Source organism: Kogia breviceps, chromosome 16, assembly GCF_026419965.1.
Source record: "Kogia breviceps isolate mKogBre1 chromosome 16, mKogBre1 haplotype 1, whole genome shotgun sequence".
Taxonomy (NCBI): Eukaryota; Metazoa; Chordata; class Mammalia; order Artiodactyla; family Physeteridae; genus Kogia; species Kogia breviceps.
Genome location: NC_081325.1, coordinates 76875494 through 76893834, shown reverse-complemented (window position 1 = coordinate 76893834; position 18341 = coordinate 76875494). Strand labels below are relative to the sequence as shown.

General features: G+C 50.0%; 2 protein-coding genes across 3 annotated transcripts in view; one reads left to right on the top strand and one right to left on the bottom strand.

The window, feature by feature from the left end:
• Positions 1-8267, bottom strand: part of COL4A2 (collagen type IV alpha 2 chain) — a 173618-nt gene extending 165351 nt beyond the window's left edge. The window contains exons 1-3 of one of the 2 annotated variants that reach the window (XM_059041903.2): positions 8155-8267; positions 7759-7846; positions 7598-7652 (exon numbers count right to left, since the gene is read on the bottom strand). In XM_059041903.2, the coding sequence (XP_058897886.1) occupies positions 7598-7652; positions 7759-7802 (99 nt within the window). In that variant the 5' untranslated portion in view covers positions 7803-7846; positions 8155-8267. Of the gene's footprint in view, positions 1-7597; positions 7653-7758; positions 7847-8009; positions 8115-8154 lie in introns of those variants that run through there. The other variant, XM_067016634.1, reaches the window with a different exon arrangement.
• Positions 8268-8500: 233 nt separating this feature from the next.
• COL4A1 (collagen type IV alpha 1 chain) overlaps positions 8501-18341 on the top strand; it is a 148859-nt gene continuing 139018 nt past the window's right edge. The window contains exon 1 of the mRNA XM_059041904.1: positions 8501-8731. Coding sequence (XP_058897887.1) covers positions 8651-8731 — 81 coding nt within the window. The 5' untranslated portion in view covers positions 8501-8650. The remainder of the gene's footprint in view (positions 8732-18341) is intronic.

Genomic DNA, 18341 nt, shown 5'->3' with positions numbered 1-18341 from the left:
GCGTCCCCTTCCCGGCTTTACAGTTGCGGGTGGTGAGGGCCTAGCCCAGGGGCCTGGGGCAGGTTGAGGGGGGCGGTCCCCGTCCTCAGCTCTGACTCTCCAACTCACTGGGGTGACTGTCTGCCCGGAGCATCCCAGCACGGACGGACGCCAACCCTCCCTCAAAATGTTAAGTGACTTGCTCTGGGGTCACCCAGCCAGTTAGGGGCCACGTTGGGGTGGCGTTTGGTTGCCCCCACCACTGCTGTGTGGCCGCTGGTCCTGGGGGCCACCAGCTCCCGCGCAGAATTCCCAGCTTACGAGCCGAATCAGCCAAGGCCGGGGCTCCCAACCTCACCTACCACCTTCCACGGCGGTGATGACACCGCCAGCGGGAGGCTGACTTCACATTTTCCTCTCAAGTCCTCTAATCAGAGGTTCCTAATCTGAAAATTCCTTTTCAGATTAAAAGTACAAGACATTCCCAAACCACCAGCAGCTAAGTACTGACATCTTCATTACCTCGTCGTCACACATCAGGTTTCTCTCCATTGCGCTTTTCTTTTCTCTCGCATCTTCTCTCTTACTTAATTGAAGCCAGTCACCCCTTTTTCGTTGTTGTTTTCTACCCTCTCTTCAGGAAAACAGACAATCCTTTGATTTTTATTATTTTAGCAAAATCTTTGTTTTCTGTTCTAGAACTTTTTACTTGAATTGCACATTTTTTTTTCCTCTGGTTCTAAATATACCCACTGGCAGTGGCAGAGCTGTGGTCCCTCCGTCCCCCTTATACCTGCATGTGTTCTGGGATGCTAGGACACATCCCTGGTGTTATCGACTGTGGCCAAGCCATACAAGCCATGCAGGGGGGATAACTTTAAGAGCCTCCAGAGAGCTGGACGTTTCCTTGTTTTTCCGTTAACACAGGAGGAACGTTGTGATATTTCCCTTCTTCTTGGGGGCCCAGATTTTGAACAACTGGACTAGAGCTCCAGGGAATTCTGCAAGAGACCTGATCTCCACAGGATCAGGTCTCGAGCATGGAAAGCATCTGAGCACCGTACATTTTCCGTAACTTATCATTAAGCTGATTGGAAGGAGAAGAGAAAACCTTAAGAACATATTCCTTCTTTTTTAGAGGGAGAGGACTCAAATCAATAAAATTAGAAACGAAAAAGGAGAAGTTACAACAGACACCGCAGAAATACAAAGCCTCCTAAGAGACTACTACAAGCAATTCTATGCCAGTAAAATGGACAACCTGGAAGAAATGGACAAATTCTTAGAAATGCACAACCTGCCGGGACTGAACCGGGAAGAAATAGAAAATATGAACAGACCAATCACAAGTAATGAAATTGAAACTGTGACTAAAAATCGTCCAACAAACAAAAGTCCAGGACCATAGATGGCTCCACAGGTGAATTCTTGCAAACATTTAGAGAAGAGCTAACATCCGTCCTCCTCAAACTCTTCCAAAAGATAGCAGAGGAAGGAACACTCCCAACCTCAATCTGTGAGGCCACCATCACCCTGATATCAAAACCAGACAAAGATACTACCAAAAAAAGAAAATTACAGACCAATCTCACTGATGAATATACATGCCAAAATCCTCAACAAAATACTAGCAGACAGAATCCAACAACACATTAAAAGGATCATACACTATGATCAAATGGGATTTATCCCAGGGATGCAGGGATTCTTCAATATATGCAAATCAATCAATGCGATACACCATATTAACAAATTGAAGAAAAAAAACCATATGATCATCTCAATAGAAGCAAAAAAAGCTTTTGACAAAATTCAACACCCATTTATGATAAAAAGGGCTTAGAGGGAACCTACCTCAACATAATAAAGGCCATATACGACAAACCCACAGCAGACATCATTCTCAATGGTGAAAAACTGCAAGCATTTCCTCTAAGATCAGGAACAAGACAAGGATGTCCACTCTCACCACTACCATTCAAAAGTTTTGGAAGTCCTAGCCACGACAATCAGAGAAGAAAAAGAAATAAAAGGAATACAAATTGGAAAAGAAGAAGTGAAACTGTCACTGTTTGCAGATGGCATGATACTATACACAGAGAATCCTAAAGATGCCACCAGAAAACTACTAGAGCTAATCAACGAATTTGGTAAAATTGCAGGATACAAAATTAATGCACAGAAATCTCTTGCATTCCTATACACTAATGATGAAAAATCTGAAAGAGAAATTAAGGAAACACTCCCATTTACCATTGCAACAAAAAGAATAAAATACCTAGGAATAAACCTACCTAAGGAGGTAAAAGACCTGTACTCAGAAAACTATAAGACACTGATGAAAGAAATCAAAGATGACACAAACAGATGGAGAGATATACCATGTTCTTGGATTGGAAGAATCAATATTGTGAAGATGACTCTACTACCCAAAGCAATCTACAGATTCAATGCAATCCCTATCAAATTACCAGTGGCATTTTTTACAGAACTAGAACAAAAAAAATCTTAAAATTTGTATGGAGACACAAAAGACCCCGAATAGCCAAAGCAGTCTTTTTTTTTTTTTTTTTTTTTTTTTTTTTGCGGTATGCGGGCCTCTCACTGTTGTGGCCTCTCCCATTGCGGATCACAGGCTCCGGACGCGCAGGCCCAGCGGCCATGGCTCACGGGCTTAGTTGCTCCGCGGCATGTGGGATCTTCCCGGACCAGGGCACGAACCCGTGTCTCCTGCATCGGCAGGCGGATTCTCAACCACTGCGCCACCAGGGAAGCCCGCCAAAGCAGTCTTGAGGGAAAAAAAGGAGCTGGAGGAATCAGACTCCCTGACTTCAGACTGTACTACAAAGCTACAGTAATCAAGACAATATGGTACTGGCACAAAAACAGAAATACAGATCAATGGAACAGGATAGAAAGCCCAGAGATAAATCCACGCACCTATGGTCAACTAATCTATGACAAAGGAAGCAAGGATATACAATGGAGAAAAGACAGTCTCTTCTGCATCGGGGAAACTGGATAGCTTCATGTAAAAGAATGAAATTAGTACACTCCCTAACACCATACACAAAAATAAACTCAAAATGGATTGGAGGCCTAAATGTAAGGCTGGACACTATAAAACTCTTAGAGAAAAACATAGGAAGAACACTCTTTGACATAAATCACAGCAAGATCTTTTTTGATCCACCTCCTAGAGTAATGGAAATAAAAACAAAAACAAACAAATGGGACCTAATGAAACTTAAAAGCTTTTGCAAAGCAAAGGAAACTATAAACTAGACGAAAAGACAACCCTCAGAACGGAGACGATATTTGCAAATGAATCAACGGACAAAGGATTAATCTCCAAAATATATAAACAGCTCATGCAGCTCCATATTAAGAAAACAAACAACCCAATCCAAAAATGGGCAGAAGACCTAAATAGACATTTCTCCAAAGAAGACCTACAGATGGCCAAGAAGCACATGAAAAGCTGCTCAACATCACTAATTATTAGAGAAATGCAAATCAAAACTACAGTGAGGTATCGCCACACACCAGTTAGAATGGGCATCATCAGAAAACCGCAAACAACAAATGCTGGCAAGGGTGTGGAGAAAAGGGAACCCTCTTGCACTGCTGGTGGGAATGTAAATTGATACAGCCACTATGGAGAACAGTACGGAGGTTCCTTAAAAAACTAAAAATAGAATTACCATATGACCCAGCAGTCCCTCTACTGGGCATATACCCAGAGAAAACCATAATTCAAAAAGACACATGCACCCCAATGTTCACTGCAGCACTATTTACAATAGCCAGGTCATGGGAGCAACCTGAATGCCCATCGACAGACAAATGGATAAAGAAGACATGGTACATATATACAATGGGAAATTACTCAGCCATAAAAAGGAACGAAACTGGGTCATTTGTTGAGACGTGGATGGAGCTAGAGACTGTCACACAGAGTGAAGTAAGTCAGAAAGAGAAAAACAAATATCGTATATTAACGCATATATGTGGAACCTAGTAAAATGGTACAGATGAACCAGTTTGCAGGGCAGAAATAGAGACACAGATGTAAAGAACAAATGTATGGACACCAAGGCGGGAACGTGGTGGGGGTGGTGGTGGTGGGATGATTTGGGGGATTTGGATTGACATGTATGCACTGATGTGTATGAAATAGATGACTAATAAGAATCTGCTGCATAAAAAAATAAATAAAATAAAATTCAAAACAGAAGCATATTCCTTCTTTTTCTTTTCGTTCCTTGGGGGCAGGGAAAGGTGTGGCGGCACGCAGGAGTGGCAAGAGAATTTTCCAGAGCCTGGAGCCCTGGAGATCTGAGCTGGTGGGAAGGCAGTCTAGAGCCCAGCATCTCCTGGGGCATACGTGGCCTGTGTGTCCAGCTCTCCTGGCTGCCTCCTGATACCTGGAGAATCTAAGGTCCCCCTGGCTGAGGTCAGGAGGTCAGCCCAGCCCATAGCACATTTGCTCTCCAGGACGGTCTCTGTTCTCTGGAATTCTCTTCCCCCCAGAATCGCACAGGGCTGCTCTCTTAGATCTTCAAGGCTGCTGCCCCACGTCTTGAGAAGAGAAGCCAGAGTGTGGTACAGGCGCTCGTGAGCCCCGGGCAACCTGCCTTCAAAGCCTGGGCTGGTGGCCATTTAGGACGGGCTGTGTCACGTGCACTCACACCGCGGCCCCGCCCTCAGGCCGGGCAGCGGCAGGAAGGCAGCCCGAGGACAGCGTGCGACACATCCAGGGTGCGTGACGCTGGGTCCCGAGCCCAGGCTGCCAGGGGACTGCGGCCGTCCTCTCTCCCTCTGGCCACCAGATCGTGCTGGGTCTCCCTTGCTCCGGGCTCCTGCTCTTGAGAGCAAAGCAGGAAAGGAGGTGGGGGGGGGGACTCCCCTTCCCAGAAACCAGTGGATGGTCCACCTTCTGCTTGTCTCTGTCCAGAGCAAGGAAAGCTCGAACAGGAGACTCAACTACTGGAAATCAGCAGTTGACTTACCAGGACAGTTCTGACCCTGGGAAACCAAGCAGTGGGGAGCTGCCTGGGTTCAGATCTGCTGCTTACAAAGAGAGACACCTTGGGCAAGGTGTTTAAACTCTTTGTGCCTGTTTTCTTAGCTGTCAAATGGGGGTAATAAAAGTTACGTACTCGGGTAGGTAGGTTTTCCTATGAAGCTTAGATGGATTAAGGCACAAAAATTGGCACATAGCAAGTATTCAATAAATAAGTATTTGCCATCTCTGCTACCCATTTGCTGTTGCTTCTGCTACAAAACTCTTCAAGCTACAGTGAGCAGCCCTTTTCACTGAATCGACCTACCCCTGGGAGGACTCTTTGGCACAAACGGGCAAAGACACAGGGTTCTTGAGTGTGGCGGACAAATAGGGCAGAGCTGGACTTGCCACAATGAGGGAAGATTTTTAAATACATATAGTTAAAGATTAAGGCATTATTTCTTGAGTAACAGCTCTTAAAGCCTGCGGTCAATAAGAAGTTAGTAAGTGGAACATCCATTGCTGAACACCATAAGTTCCATGATTGCTGAATAATACCTATTGAAGTGTCTCTAGTAAAATGACCCAGAAGTATCTGTTTGTATCTGCAGAGTTAGAAATGCCATCAACCGGCAAGTGACTCCAATGCCCTCCAACCCAATACTCTTAACTCAGTGGTTCCCAAACTTTAGCATCAAGTGGGAATGCAGACTCCCAGGCTCCACCCCCAAAAGTCTGATCAGAAGATTTGAGATGTGGATCAGAGGTCTGAGTTTTTAGCCAGCCTTTCCAGGTGAGTGTAGGGGTCCAAGGACTGTCCTCTGAGAAGCACTGCTAGGCAATAAATGCTCTGGGTCCCATCCAAGGATCGGGGGGGGGCAGAGACTCAGATAAGTATGCGGCATCTAAGAGGCTTTGGAAGAAGGCACAGAGGTGTATTACACGTACAGGCTGGGAGATATTCTCTTCTCTTCAATGTATGGAAGCGCGGGCTCAGGATTTATGAGACCAGGGCAGAGCTGCCTTTAGTACCCAGGTCTTCTGACATGAAGCCCTTTCCACCACTTTTAGGATCAATGCCAGATAAGATTCTCATCATTCTCAGGAAGGAAAACACTGACGTTATAAAAGTGGTTCTAGGGGACGAAGGGGTGTGGGAGGGTGAGTACAACCAATGTACAATCTCAAGAGGATTTGGGCACTTCCCTTTGCAGGGGCCTCCTCCTCCTTCTCAGAGTGCGTGTGTGCGTGCGCGCGCGCATGCATTGCCCTGGCTCCCAGCTCTGGGCCAAGTCCTGTACGTCGTGTGTGCATAAGGACCCATAAAGGCCAATGGGCTGGTTTACATTTCTAGGCTCTGATCTTCTTAAACCAGGACGTGTGGAAAGGAAGGAGAGACAGACCCGAGCTTTAAGAAAACTTTGGCCTGGAATGTTCCGGTCAAAGTCTATGGACTCTTCTGACTCCCAATCTGGGCCCTGAACTGCAGCAGAAAAGTGAGGCTCGAGGTTCTTTCCCAAGCTAGGATAGCACTTCCTCACTCACAGCCGTGAACATCCTCGTCTGTTTTATGTGAGGATGGAACAAGGTGAAAGTAACAGAATTCAAAGCAAACCGTGAACACAGCACGCCGCTGTGCCTGGGTGCACTCTACCCAGAGTGCGGATGGGGGGGGGTGTCTCTTGACTGAGCCACCTGGGAGATCAGGTGCCACCATATTCCATCAGACAGAGGAAGGGAGGGTGGGGTCCAGGACACCTGGTAAGTCCCCTGGACCTTCAGCTGCAGTTTAAACCTCTGGGTCCTCAATTTAAGGGACCCAGCAAAGCTGTGACAGCTCAGCCATGCCACACGAAGTTCAACCAAAGTGGCTCCTGCTCCCAAGTACAAAATCCCATAGTGCAATCGGCAGGCGGGGACTGCCTGGCGATGCTGGCAGGGTCACCTTGAATGGCGGGGCTGGGGTGGAGGGGGACTCGGTAAACAGGGTCCCCGTGGGAGACTCAGCAGCCCCACCCTGGCTTTTCCGGGCCCAGAGCGCGTCTTGCAAGAAAACGGTGTTTTCTGCCATTGTTCCCTCTCAGCGACACCAGGAGTACAAAGTCTCCGGGTCCTCCTCGCCCCGACCATTCCCCCAGAGCCTCTCGTTCAAAAGAACGGAAAATTGCCAAGGGCAGGACCTCCGATACCAGCTCCTGATGCCACGCAAGCTATTCTCCCCCCAAGCCTGGCGCCCCAGGGCCACGTGTCTGACCGCCTCGATTCTAAGGCTGAGCTTTGCTTCTAACGACGGGCTTTGCTCAAACGAGGGGAAAGGATGCCGCGAGCCATGTTTTAAATTATTGGTTCCCAAGGAAGAGCGGACGCCAGTAACGCACGGCATTGAAGGGGGACCCAAGGGACGGCAAACCGGAGTTCTCGGGGGTGAGGGGGGGAAGGTGTGCTTTCTCAGAGCCTGGGCTAGGTCGGGGACGTAGGGGACACCCAGGCACACACACACGGACACACGCTCAGGTGCGCACGCGCGAGTGGCCTTCTGGCAAGGCCACTCGGCGTCCCCAGCGCTCTCTCCGGCACGCGAATCGGCCCGGAATGGGAGACAGGACTTACCGCCAGGACGCCCTGGGCCAGGAGCCCCACGGTCACAGCTCCCAGCAGTAGCCACCTGGATGGGAGAGGGGGGGAGAGCGCCGTGAGTGTGCGGCCCCGGCTTGGAAATTCCGAGAAGCACACGCGCGCGGGACGCAGAGGACAGGCAGCAAGTCGCTTACCGCCGCAGGGCAGGGCGCGACGCCGCGCGCCGGTCTCGGTCCATGCTCCCAGTTCGGCCCCTCGGGGCTCCGATCCGTCCCTCCTAGCCTGGAAGACGAGACAAAGCGGGCTTAGCCCAGCTGGGGAGGGAGCCTCGTCGCCGCCCGCCTCCGTCTGCGGGACAAGGGAAAGCGCGGGGCGTCCCCGCCTCTTGCCGGGGGTGACCGGGAGCCGCCCCGCGACGAGGCAGGGGAGAGGGCGGCCTGCCCACCTAGGCCCGGATGGGGCCGCTCAGCAGCCGCCGCTCCACTCTCCCCGTTCCCACTCCGAGAGCCGGGCGCGCAGCCCGAGCTGCACGGGGGGCGCCCGAGTCCCTGCCCTCCGCCCGGGGCTCGGCGTCCCAGGGCCGCTCTTACCTCAGGCCCGGCTTCAGTGGCTGCCGCCCGCGCGCCTCCGCCCTCCAGAAGCGCCGCCCGCGGCACGAGCAGCGCAGCCGCCCCAGGGCCGGCCTCGGGCCCGCGCGTCCGCCCTCGGAGCTCCGCCGGGTCGGCGAGCGCGAGGCGCCGGGCAGGCAGCGGCGGCGGTGGGTGCAGAGCGCGGAGCCCTGCGTCCCGGCGCGCGGCGGCCACAATCCCCCGGCCGCGCGCTCCTGCCGCCTCTTACCCGCGCCGCAGGGTCCTCCCCCTTTGAGGCGCCGCCCGCCCCGCGCCGCCGAGGGGAGGGGCAGCGCCAACAAATTGGGGAGCTCGCCGGGCCGCGCTCAGGTCTCCGCCGCGAGCTGCCGCGCCCGGGACGGTGCGCCGCGCTCGAGTCCCGGCCCTGAGAGAGTGAGCCGCCCGCCGCCGCCCCCAAGAGCCCGGGCGCCGGCCCCCGCCGTCCGCCGCCGGTCCCCGCCGCTCCGGGCGCGCCACCATGGGGCCCCGGCTCGGCGTCTGGCTGCTGCTGCCCGCCGCCCTCCTGCTCCACGAGGAGAGCAGCCGGGCCGCCGCGAAGGTGAGTCCCGGCCGGCTCGGCTCCCGGCGTCCCGCCCTGCGCCCCGGAGCCCCCTTTGTCCCCCGCCGGAGCCACCCTCCGGGCCCGGGGGTCTTGCGCGGCACAGCCGGGCGCACTCTCGCGGCTGGTCCCCGCCGGGGACCCCCGTGGGCTGTGATCGCGCATCCATTAGGGAGCCTCCTTTGTTGTGGGCTGGGTAGGGGCGAGTCAGGGGACTCCTCGGGGCCGGGGGCGGGCGAGCAGAACTTGGTGCGCCCCGCGCGGGGTGAGGGTGCCCGGGAGTCAGGGGGATTTGAACTCGCACCTCGGGGGCGCCTGGCCAGCGGGCGCCTTCACCTGCCCGGGGCGCCCGAGTGGGCGGGGGGCCGGAGGGCCGGACACGCGCGCCCCGTGCTGTTCGGAGCCCCACACATGTGCCCGGGAGTCGCTTTGGGCGTGTTTCTCTGGAGCTTTGGAGACTGTTGGTTGATGCTGAACAGTCCTGGGCCGTTTGCCTGGAAACAGCTGTATCTTTGCTTTCCCACGACTTTGCTGTCGCTGCAGCACGCTAAGGGACAGCAGAGGAGCTTTTCTGTCGTGCAGCTTTCAAACGTTTCCATACTCGACTCGATGACTTTTACTAATACAGTAAAAATATTATAACCACATTATATTTGAGTGTGAAACCAAAATGAAACTCCATCTCATTGTTCGGTGCACAGATTGTTTTCCTAGTTTTCATTTCCTCCGGCTGTGCGCTTGCCCGGAAAGGATCTGGGAGTCCGGTTTGCACAAGTAAAGGCGTCCAGCTCTACACGGTCCCTGATGGACTGTTGTTCTTTGCTTTTTTCCTCCCCCTCAGACGGAGTAAAAACCTCAGCTGTTTCCCAGTGTCACAGCCTTGTAGACAAAACCCTGGGAAGGTGTACCTTCTCAACACATTTTGCATCCCCCCCTCCCCAAATATTTAAAAATGATGTTACTACTTTCGGCATTTCCCACTTACTCTTGTTTCACATCCTGAGTTTGCTCTTAGTTTTTTTGTTTTGTTTGTTTGTTTTTTGTTTTTTTCTTCTCTTCAGGAAGAAGGATGCTCACTGACTTCAGTTAATTGTATATAAATTATTAACTGTTACTTGCCAGAATAAACTGGTGATATGCATACATGTCTTGCAATTGAGAGTCTGGCTCTTTGCCGGCAGCTGTGTCACTATGTATGGAAAGGCCTAATGATGACACAAGCAGTTAACTTCAGATTGTTCCTCCCAGCCCAGAGTCTAGCCAGGCACCCTAGTCGGTTATTTAAACACTCTCTGGTCACGATGACAAAATACTTCCAAAAGAGGCAGCTCTAGAGCACTTCATTTGGGTCTAGAACTATTGACCCAAAGATTTAACATTTCCAAGGAGAGATGGCAAGGAAATGAGAGAAGGTTCTCTATTTGGAAATATGAAGCTCTGTTTGGACTTGGATTTTCTGATCGATGATATTAGCAAAGCCCAGCCAATTATGAGAGCCGGCTTTTCAAATAGCCAGGACTTTGAAGAATGAGCCACTCAGTGAGTGGGAAATCAAACTCATTACTGCTGAGTTTGGGCTTATTTTACTTTCCTTGTACGTCCCTGTCCTGGCTCTGCTGTATCCTTCAAATCTCATGTAATGTTTTAAGAGATCTGGCACATGGACACCCTCTGATCACCAGTTGACTTAATGGGTATATTATCATTTTGCCATGTTCTCCCTGGTTTATTCAGAGAGAGCACATTTATTAATATGAATAAGACTTATGGCTGTATAAGAAAATCCATTTAAAAATAATATCTGGCTAATTTTAAAATCTGTCTCACTTTTCACACCATCAGTAACATTTTCTTGTTTGTTTTTTTGCTTACCTCCTTCCAAAATCAGCTGTTAGGGATACCAAAAAGTTGAAATAATTTCCATATTGATCCAAGCAGAATATCATTTAAAAATGCATTTTAAATGAAAAGATGCTACCAGTCCATCCTAATTCAGAAGCCAATAAAAATGATTCTGGGATTACCTGCTTTTCTGGAGTATCTGAATCTGTGTTACCTGCATTGGTCCACCCAAACGTCACCTACTAGGTGCCAGGCAGAGATTGTACTTACTATTATTATTATTCACATGAAAGGCTGTTTGCTTTTATATTTTTTGATCATATCTGCTATGGCCATACTGTTCACTTACCGGTGGGTGGATTTTCTAAGCCAGGGATGTTTTTTCCTACCCCCCACTCCCCTCCCCAACTTTTCTTTCTTTGGCAAGGAAGGAGGAATGGGGTGCAGACCTAAGACAAAAATGTGCCCATAGTGTTACGATTGAGGGTCCTCGGTTCTGAGTCGCGCAGTCAAGAGCTGAACGAATTCTTCTTTCTGCAGCCTCCGAACTCCCTCCTCCAACTGGTCTGTTTGATGCTTCTTGACGAATTATTTTTCAGGATCAGAAATGTGAACTTTCACCAAAGTGTGGTGATGCCCGAGTAGGCTGTTGGCATCTCCAGACCATTAGTCACCATGCTGAGACTGAATGACCTAGAGCACTCAAACGGATATTTAATTCTGATATGAAGGTGGACCACATTCTGCTGGGAATGTAATTTCAAAGAGAAGGCTGAGTTTTGACTTAGTCTCAGTGACAGCAACATGAACCCAGTATCTCAGGAGTGAGCTTGGTGAAGGTATCATCTAAATCACGGTGTTCTTCATGCGTGGAACTGGATCGGGATGAAGGAGAGCACCTCTAATACCAACCAGGAGAAACAGTGTGCCTCGCCTGTGTGAGTGTACACTTATAGAATTATTAGTGTGTACGTTAATGGTGTAGCCACACACACACACACACACACACACACACACACACACACACAGAGAACAAGTGTGGTTTAGGGACCGGAGGATCCTAAATGTTGTGTCTGCTCTGATTAAGCAGATGATTTCAGAGGACTTGGTAACCCCCTGCCTCAGTTTCCCTGGAAGATCTGCTCCCCCACCCCCCGTCCATCCTTCCTGCCTTCATCCCACACAGGCACCCTGAGCACATCTTCAGGCCACACCCCCCGCCAGGCACTGGCCGAGCGTCAGTGAGTGGGACCCACCCTCCTCCCCCAGGGAGGCTGTGGCCTCCTGAGAAGTGCTGGGAAAGAAACGGGCAAATACAACTCAGGCTGGTAAACGCTACAGTCAGGGTAAACCGAGGGCCATAGGAGCACCTCACCTAGCTTTGGGGAGCTCAGGGGAAACTTCCGGGAGGATGTCCCACCTCTGACTCCGCGGAAGGAACGGGGGACCAGAGGCCTGGCGTCTCATTTTCATATGAATTGTCATGTGCGTCATCCTCAGAAGGTTGGATAGCTCCTCCTTTGCCCTTTCACAGGTCAGGCTGTCTGTGCACGTAAAGAAGACCTTACGGTTCCCTCATTTGGGGTACCGAGATGCCATCGCTTGTATGACTGACGGGCGTGATATCTGAACTTTCCCCCGGGAGGGGTGGAGACACACGGAGGTCCAGGAGAGCGGCGATAAGACCCCAGCTCCACCAAAGGCCCCCTCCAGAGGTGGCAGGTGGATTGGGATGTGTGCAGAATTACAGCACGGATGACTGATTGTAGGCGAGAGCTGACCGAGAACATCCCCCCCCCACTGGGGCAAGGGCGTGGGGGAAGTCACAGAACCCCGCATTATCCATTAACAAGACTGTCTTCAGAGTTCTTGGAACTGGTGAGGACGGCCATCACTGAACAAGTTCGGTTATCTAGTTTAGAACTGGTAGAGGTTTTGCAGACAAAGTGAACCCACAGGTGACCCGCTGAAACAAATCCTTTTAGAGATGGAGGGGGCATCAGTCAGTGAATAATTTACAGCACTTGTCTTGATGAGGTATACGATGTTTGTTCTAACAATGGTTCCAGAAACGGACCAGGATTAGCCTCGTTAAAATGCCTCTCAAGCAGCTGGGGTATTTTGAGTTCTTGGGCTCAGATAAGCAAAAGCAACAATAGAATGCCTAAAATAATATCACCAGAGCATTGTTCTTCCTGCTGTTATTAAACAACCACTATGAAATGTCAGCTGTAGAACAATACAAAAGACATATTCCTGCCATTCTTGTGCGCACAGTGAAGGAGACGTGAACCAGAAAGTGGTTGGATCATCAGTTTACCGCTTGAAGAATGACTCTGGGCTTAGCATCTTATAGTCTGGCACACAGGGACCGGTTCCGTCCTGTATTTCCCTCCGTTGTTCTCCTGGTCTTAGTCCGGTGACATCAGTCTTGCTTGGGGTCCTTTCTGTGTCTCTGCTTCTCTGTTCTTCCTCTTGCAGACCCCTCAGGTGGGGGGGCCCGGGGCTGGGCTCCAGCAGGCTTCTCTTTTTCTCCACCCTCCCCACTCCCATGATCTGTCAGCACTCCGTGAAGGGGACCCCAAACCTTTCTCTTGAACCCCAGTCCGACCTCCTCACGTTCCCATGGAGCACCTCACCTTTGCTGTCCTGCTTTGATGGCAGACTTAGCAAATGTGTCCAGAACCAAGCTTGCAGTCGTTCACCAGCCCACTGCCCTTCTTCCCAAGTGGCCCGTTTTGGTCGTTGATGCCCCGGTGTTTCCTGATACTCAGCCCAGAGACCGTGGCTTCATGTGGAGGCCTCGCCCTTCCCTCCTTTTTGACCTTCACGTCGCCCAGGCACTCACCCCACCCTCCTTCCTTCTCGTGCCCCTCCGAGCCCCCTCGGCCGTCTCTTCCCATGGCTGCGACACCATATTCCAGGCCCGCTCACCCTGTGCCGGGGTCGCCACGAGCCCCTCCTGCTCCGTCCCTGCTTTCAGCCTTGTCTTCTCCCCAGCTCATCCCTCCCCTTGTCCTGAGTCTGTCTTCAGAGATCCTGCTGTGACCATGTGATTCCTCTGCTTAGCATCTGACAGGGGCTACCTCCTGTCTGACCAAAAGTCTCCAACTCTTTGGCTGGGTGGTTTTCATTTGTTCATTTTTAATAAAGACTTTATTGTTCAGGGCAGTTTCAGGGTCAAGGTGAAATTGAGAGGCAGGTACAGAGATTTTCCGTCTACCCCCTGTGTCCCCAGAAGCACGGCCTCACTCACTGTCAGCATCCCCCACCAGTTGGTGCGTTTGTCACAACTGATGAACCTACACGGACCCACCGTCATCACCCAAAGTCCGTAGTTTACCTTAGGGTTCACTCTTAGTGTTGTATATCACCGGGTCTGGATAAACGTGTAATGGCATGTAGCCATCATTATGGTATCGCACAGAGTATTTTCACTGCCCTAAAAGTCCTCTGTGGTCTGTCTATCCATCCCTTTCTCTCCCCAGACCCTGGCAACTATTGATCTTTTTACTGTCTCCATAGTTTTGCCTTTTCATGTAGCTGGAATCATACTTTATGTAGATTTTTCCCATTGGCTTTTTTCTCTTATTCATACACATTTAAATGTCTTCCATGTCTTTTCATGGCTTGATAGCCCGTTTCTTTTTAGCACCGAATAATATTCTGTTGTCTGCATGGACCACAGTTTATCTACCCACTCTTCTACTGACAGACATCTCGGTTGCTTCCAAGTTTTGCCTGATTTTGAATAAAGCTTCTATAAACCTCTGTGTGCAGCTTTGTGTGTGGACCTAAGTGTTCAGCTCCTTTGGGCGGATCCCAGAGTGCACAATTGCTGGATCATATGGTAAGAGTATGTTTGGCTCTGTGAGACGCCAGCAAACCCTCTTCCACAGCGGCTGGGCCATTCTGATTCCCACCAGCAGTGAGCGCGAGAGTTCCGGTAGCTCCGCGTCCTCGCCAGCATTTGGTGTTGTCAGTGTTCTGGATTTTGGCCCCTCTAACAGGGGTGTGGTGGTGTCTTGCTGTGGTTTTGATTCGGCTCCGCTTTACGCACCCTCCGCCACGTGGATTCGCGGACTTACCTGGTCTTCGTCCCCGTGCTCCCCGGCACGCAGGCTGGCGAGTTGTCACGAAGGACTTACCTCTGTGTCCCACGGAGCAGTGCGATCTCTCTGAGCCTCGGGTCCCTGATCCATCAAACGAGGACGACACAGCATCTGCAGACACCTTTAAGATGTCCGGAGAGGTTGTACGTGTGAAGCAAGTGAACCCCGAGGAGACCATAGCTGTTGTCACTGCTACGTGGCTGGGAGCTCATTGTCTTGTGTATGTTGGTTCAACACCCTTGATGATTTTGAGATGCTGGAGGACAGAGCTTCTTTGAAAAATGCCCCCACTGTCTGGGGGAGTACCTGACGCATGGAGGGCAGTCGTGAATTACTCGTAGTGGGTTCAGTGATCCTGCCTGCCTTTCACCCTGGACCCGGGCGCGGGGGGCTGGTGGGAGCTGAGTGCCTGCTCCCGGAAATTATGTTGTGTTGCTGACCCCGTAGCGGTTTTAGGCAACACAAAGGAAAGTAATGCCAAACGAAGGTGTTTCCTCTTAATTTGGAATTTGGAGCAGATATTCCGCCACAGACTAAACACGACTTGGAAATATACACAAGGCTGAACTCTTTGTGTAAATAGTTTATTCCGTGGCGTAGTAATATTCCTGCTTTGCGAGGTTTGGTTTGTGGTGTGCACAGTATAAGAACATTGAAAGTCATCTGAGTTTCAAAGCTGGCTCGATCTGTGCTCAAGTAAAAGACGAATGCCAAGCGTGCGAATCAGGTATTAAGGCAAATATATTACATGCGTATGTGTCGGTTCTCTCGCTGGTATAGAGGAGAGTGATCCTACGTCCTCCTCTTTTGCTGCTCATCAAGACTTTGTTAGGAGTTTTGGAATTAACTTTTGTTTATCACTGGATACAGGTCTTTGCGTGCTGTGCGCATTTCTTTCTTATTCAGATAACAGCAAGAGATGCTGGCTGTGACCTGGGAGAGGCCGCTGTGATGTCAGTTGCCCTGTTCCCATTTCACCAAATTTCCTGACAGGTAGAGTCACTCACACAGAGTTGAGCCGATTCAGTAAACGTTGTCCGACCCAACGGAATATGTAGAGACAATATTCCTGTATTTGACATTTAATTGAAATTGTGAAAAAATTTTTATTGAGTTTTGCGTTAGAAAATCAGCATATTCCTTTAGAAAATCAGTATATTCCTTTACGAAGAACAAAACTCAGGGCTTTCTAGTTGTAACTCAGTGTTTCCGGAGCTGTTTGCACAAGCTTTTCCCAGCTGCCACTCACACACCTAGAGCTGAAGAAGGCTCAGAGGATCGAGGTGCGTGGCAGCCTGTGTCTTCACTTCAGAAAGAGAAACACTCCTAGCAGCCCACCGTTAGCGTATGGGGTATCTTTGAGGGTGCTAAGGCAGCTTTGGTTTCCTGTTTCAGAATGTTACAAATGAGCCCAATGATAACTATCGTGGTGTTTTTCCTTCATTTCTATTAAAGAAATAATATTTATGTATATTTTAAGCAGTGGCAGATTTGACTACTCCATCTCTAACAATACTTTCTTTTAAAAGAGTAAGCATATTATTTTTGTAATAAGAAAAAGCAATCAAAATTTATTCTAAAATCCAGTTTTCCTTTTATGCAAGTAATGACTTTTTCTTGAGCATGAGTGTCAATTTCCATATCACCCAAGAGCATCAGCTTTAAAATGTCATTTTTAAATACAAGCAACTCCGTTTCCTTATTAGCTTTGATTTTCGAGCTGTGTTTTGGTATTTTTTTTAAAGAATAAAACTTTAACGTCACGGAGTTATTACAGAGCTGCGCGAAACTTATTTGCCAGGTCCAGACTGTTCTTGCATTAAACCTTGAGTTAAGGTGATATTATTATCATTATTACCTATAATGTGCAAAGTTTTATTAGGGCAGAAGGCTGCATAATTATAGTTTGGTCCATTTTTTTTGCAGTGTCCATTTGGAAAATACTTGATCTAACTATGTGTCTTAAATAGAAGTCGTTGCATACTGTGGGAGAATTCAGCCTGACTCCAAGAACTCTAAAATCAGCCAGGCAAAAGAAATGCCTGTTTCTCTATGAAGTTTGCATTAAACTCCTGGAAAGACAATTGCAGTGTTTCAGGTACATCCAGAGAGGAACATAGCCCAGGACACACTCTGCCCGCATGGGCTGGCAGGCACTGCAATGGGGGCCCATGGGTGCTGCTTTGAATCCAGCTCTGCCTCTTACAGCTGTGTGGACGTGTGCAACTCACTTCTCTCTCTGTCCACCTTCTGTCATCTGTACAACGGGGACAGCAGCAGGGCCTCGATTCCAGGACAGGTATGAGGATTAAACGAGCTAATGTTTGCAAAGCGTTTATACCGTGCTGGCTGCATGCTCGTTACATGAGCAAATTCTGAGGAATAAATAGCAAAGTAATTATATCATTGGGGCATCTTGAGGCTGGAGAAACACACAAGGCCACCAGAGCAGTGGGTCTGGAACTGGAGCTCACAGCAGAATCCCCTGGAGTGCTGGCCGGGACACAGACGCCCGGCCCCCCTCCCGGCTTCTCTGATTAGGGGTGCGGGTGCACCTGAGAATCGCATTTCCAACAGACGATGCTGGCGGTGGAGGTCTGGGGACCACAGGCCTCGTCCATTCTCTTCACTTACAGGGGCAGCCGCTTGATAGATGTGAGCTATAGACATGCTGCTCTGCGAGAGTGGTGTGCACTCAAGCAGAAGCTGCACCTGTGTATGTAAAATGACTCTCCTGATTCTGATGTTGTTGTTGCTGCAGCACTTCCAGCCCTGTGGTGCTACTTGGGGGGTTAGAGTGGTCCTGACGCAGGCATGTGGGGTGCCAGGATGCTGGAGGAGAGGGCGTGGCCGAGGGGGACGGGGACAGCTGGAGCCCGGAGAAGACGCTTGTCCTCTGTGGTCCTCCTGTCCCCAGCAGGACATGGGACATGGGTGTTCTCGGGGTGATCCACTGTATGTCAGAGTTTTTCCATCTTCAGGGCCCTCCATTCTCACCTTGGCACCTGCTGACGGTGGGCTCGGTGTTTGCGTAGGGGCTGGTCAAGCCGGAGCCCACTCAGGTTTGCGAGCAGGACCCCCAGGGCGTGCCTTCGCCTTCTTGCAGTGCCTGCCCACCCTCGCCCACCTCCTCTGAGCCTTGGCCTCCTGGGCCCCTGAATGAAGGATTCCTATTTCGTGTCTTCTTATGGCCAGATCCATTTCCTGGAGATTATAGACCACTTGGGGTTAGCGGTTTACGATAACTCGTAATTTTTGGTCAGGAAATGACCTGTAAAATCAAGAGGAACTTTGCCAAAGCAGGAAGATGGGTTAGTGATGGGAAAAAATACTACAATATGGGTAGTGCGGGGCCCCTGGGTCAGTGTATTTCAGATAAGTTCGCAGACCTGGTCGAGATCGGCCCCTGTCGCTGATAAGCTGGGCGTGACACACTCTTTATCACACGAGATAAACAGCCTTCTTCTGGGTTCATCCCTCATTCACACCTTATCTTTCACAAACATTTGTGCGTGTAAACAGTGTGCTAACAACAGATGCTTCTTATCAGTTTCTTAAAGTAACTCTGAACAAATAGCTATTGGACGCCTTAGTAATAATTAAAATTTGTTTTCCTAAATACCAGAAAATAATAAGAATTGTATTTCTTTCTTCTG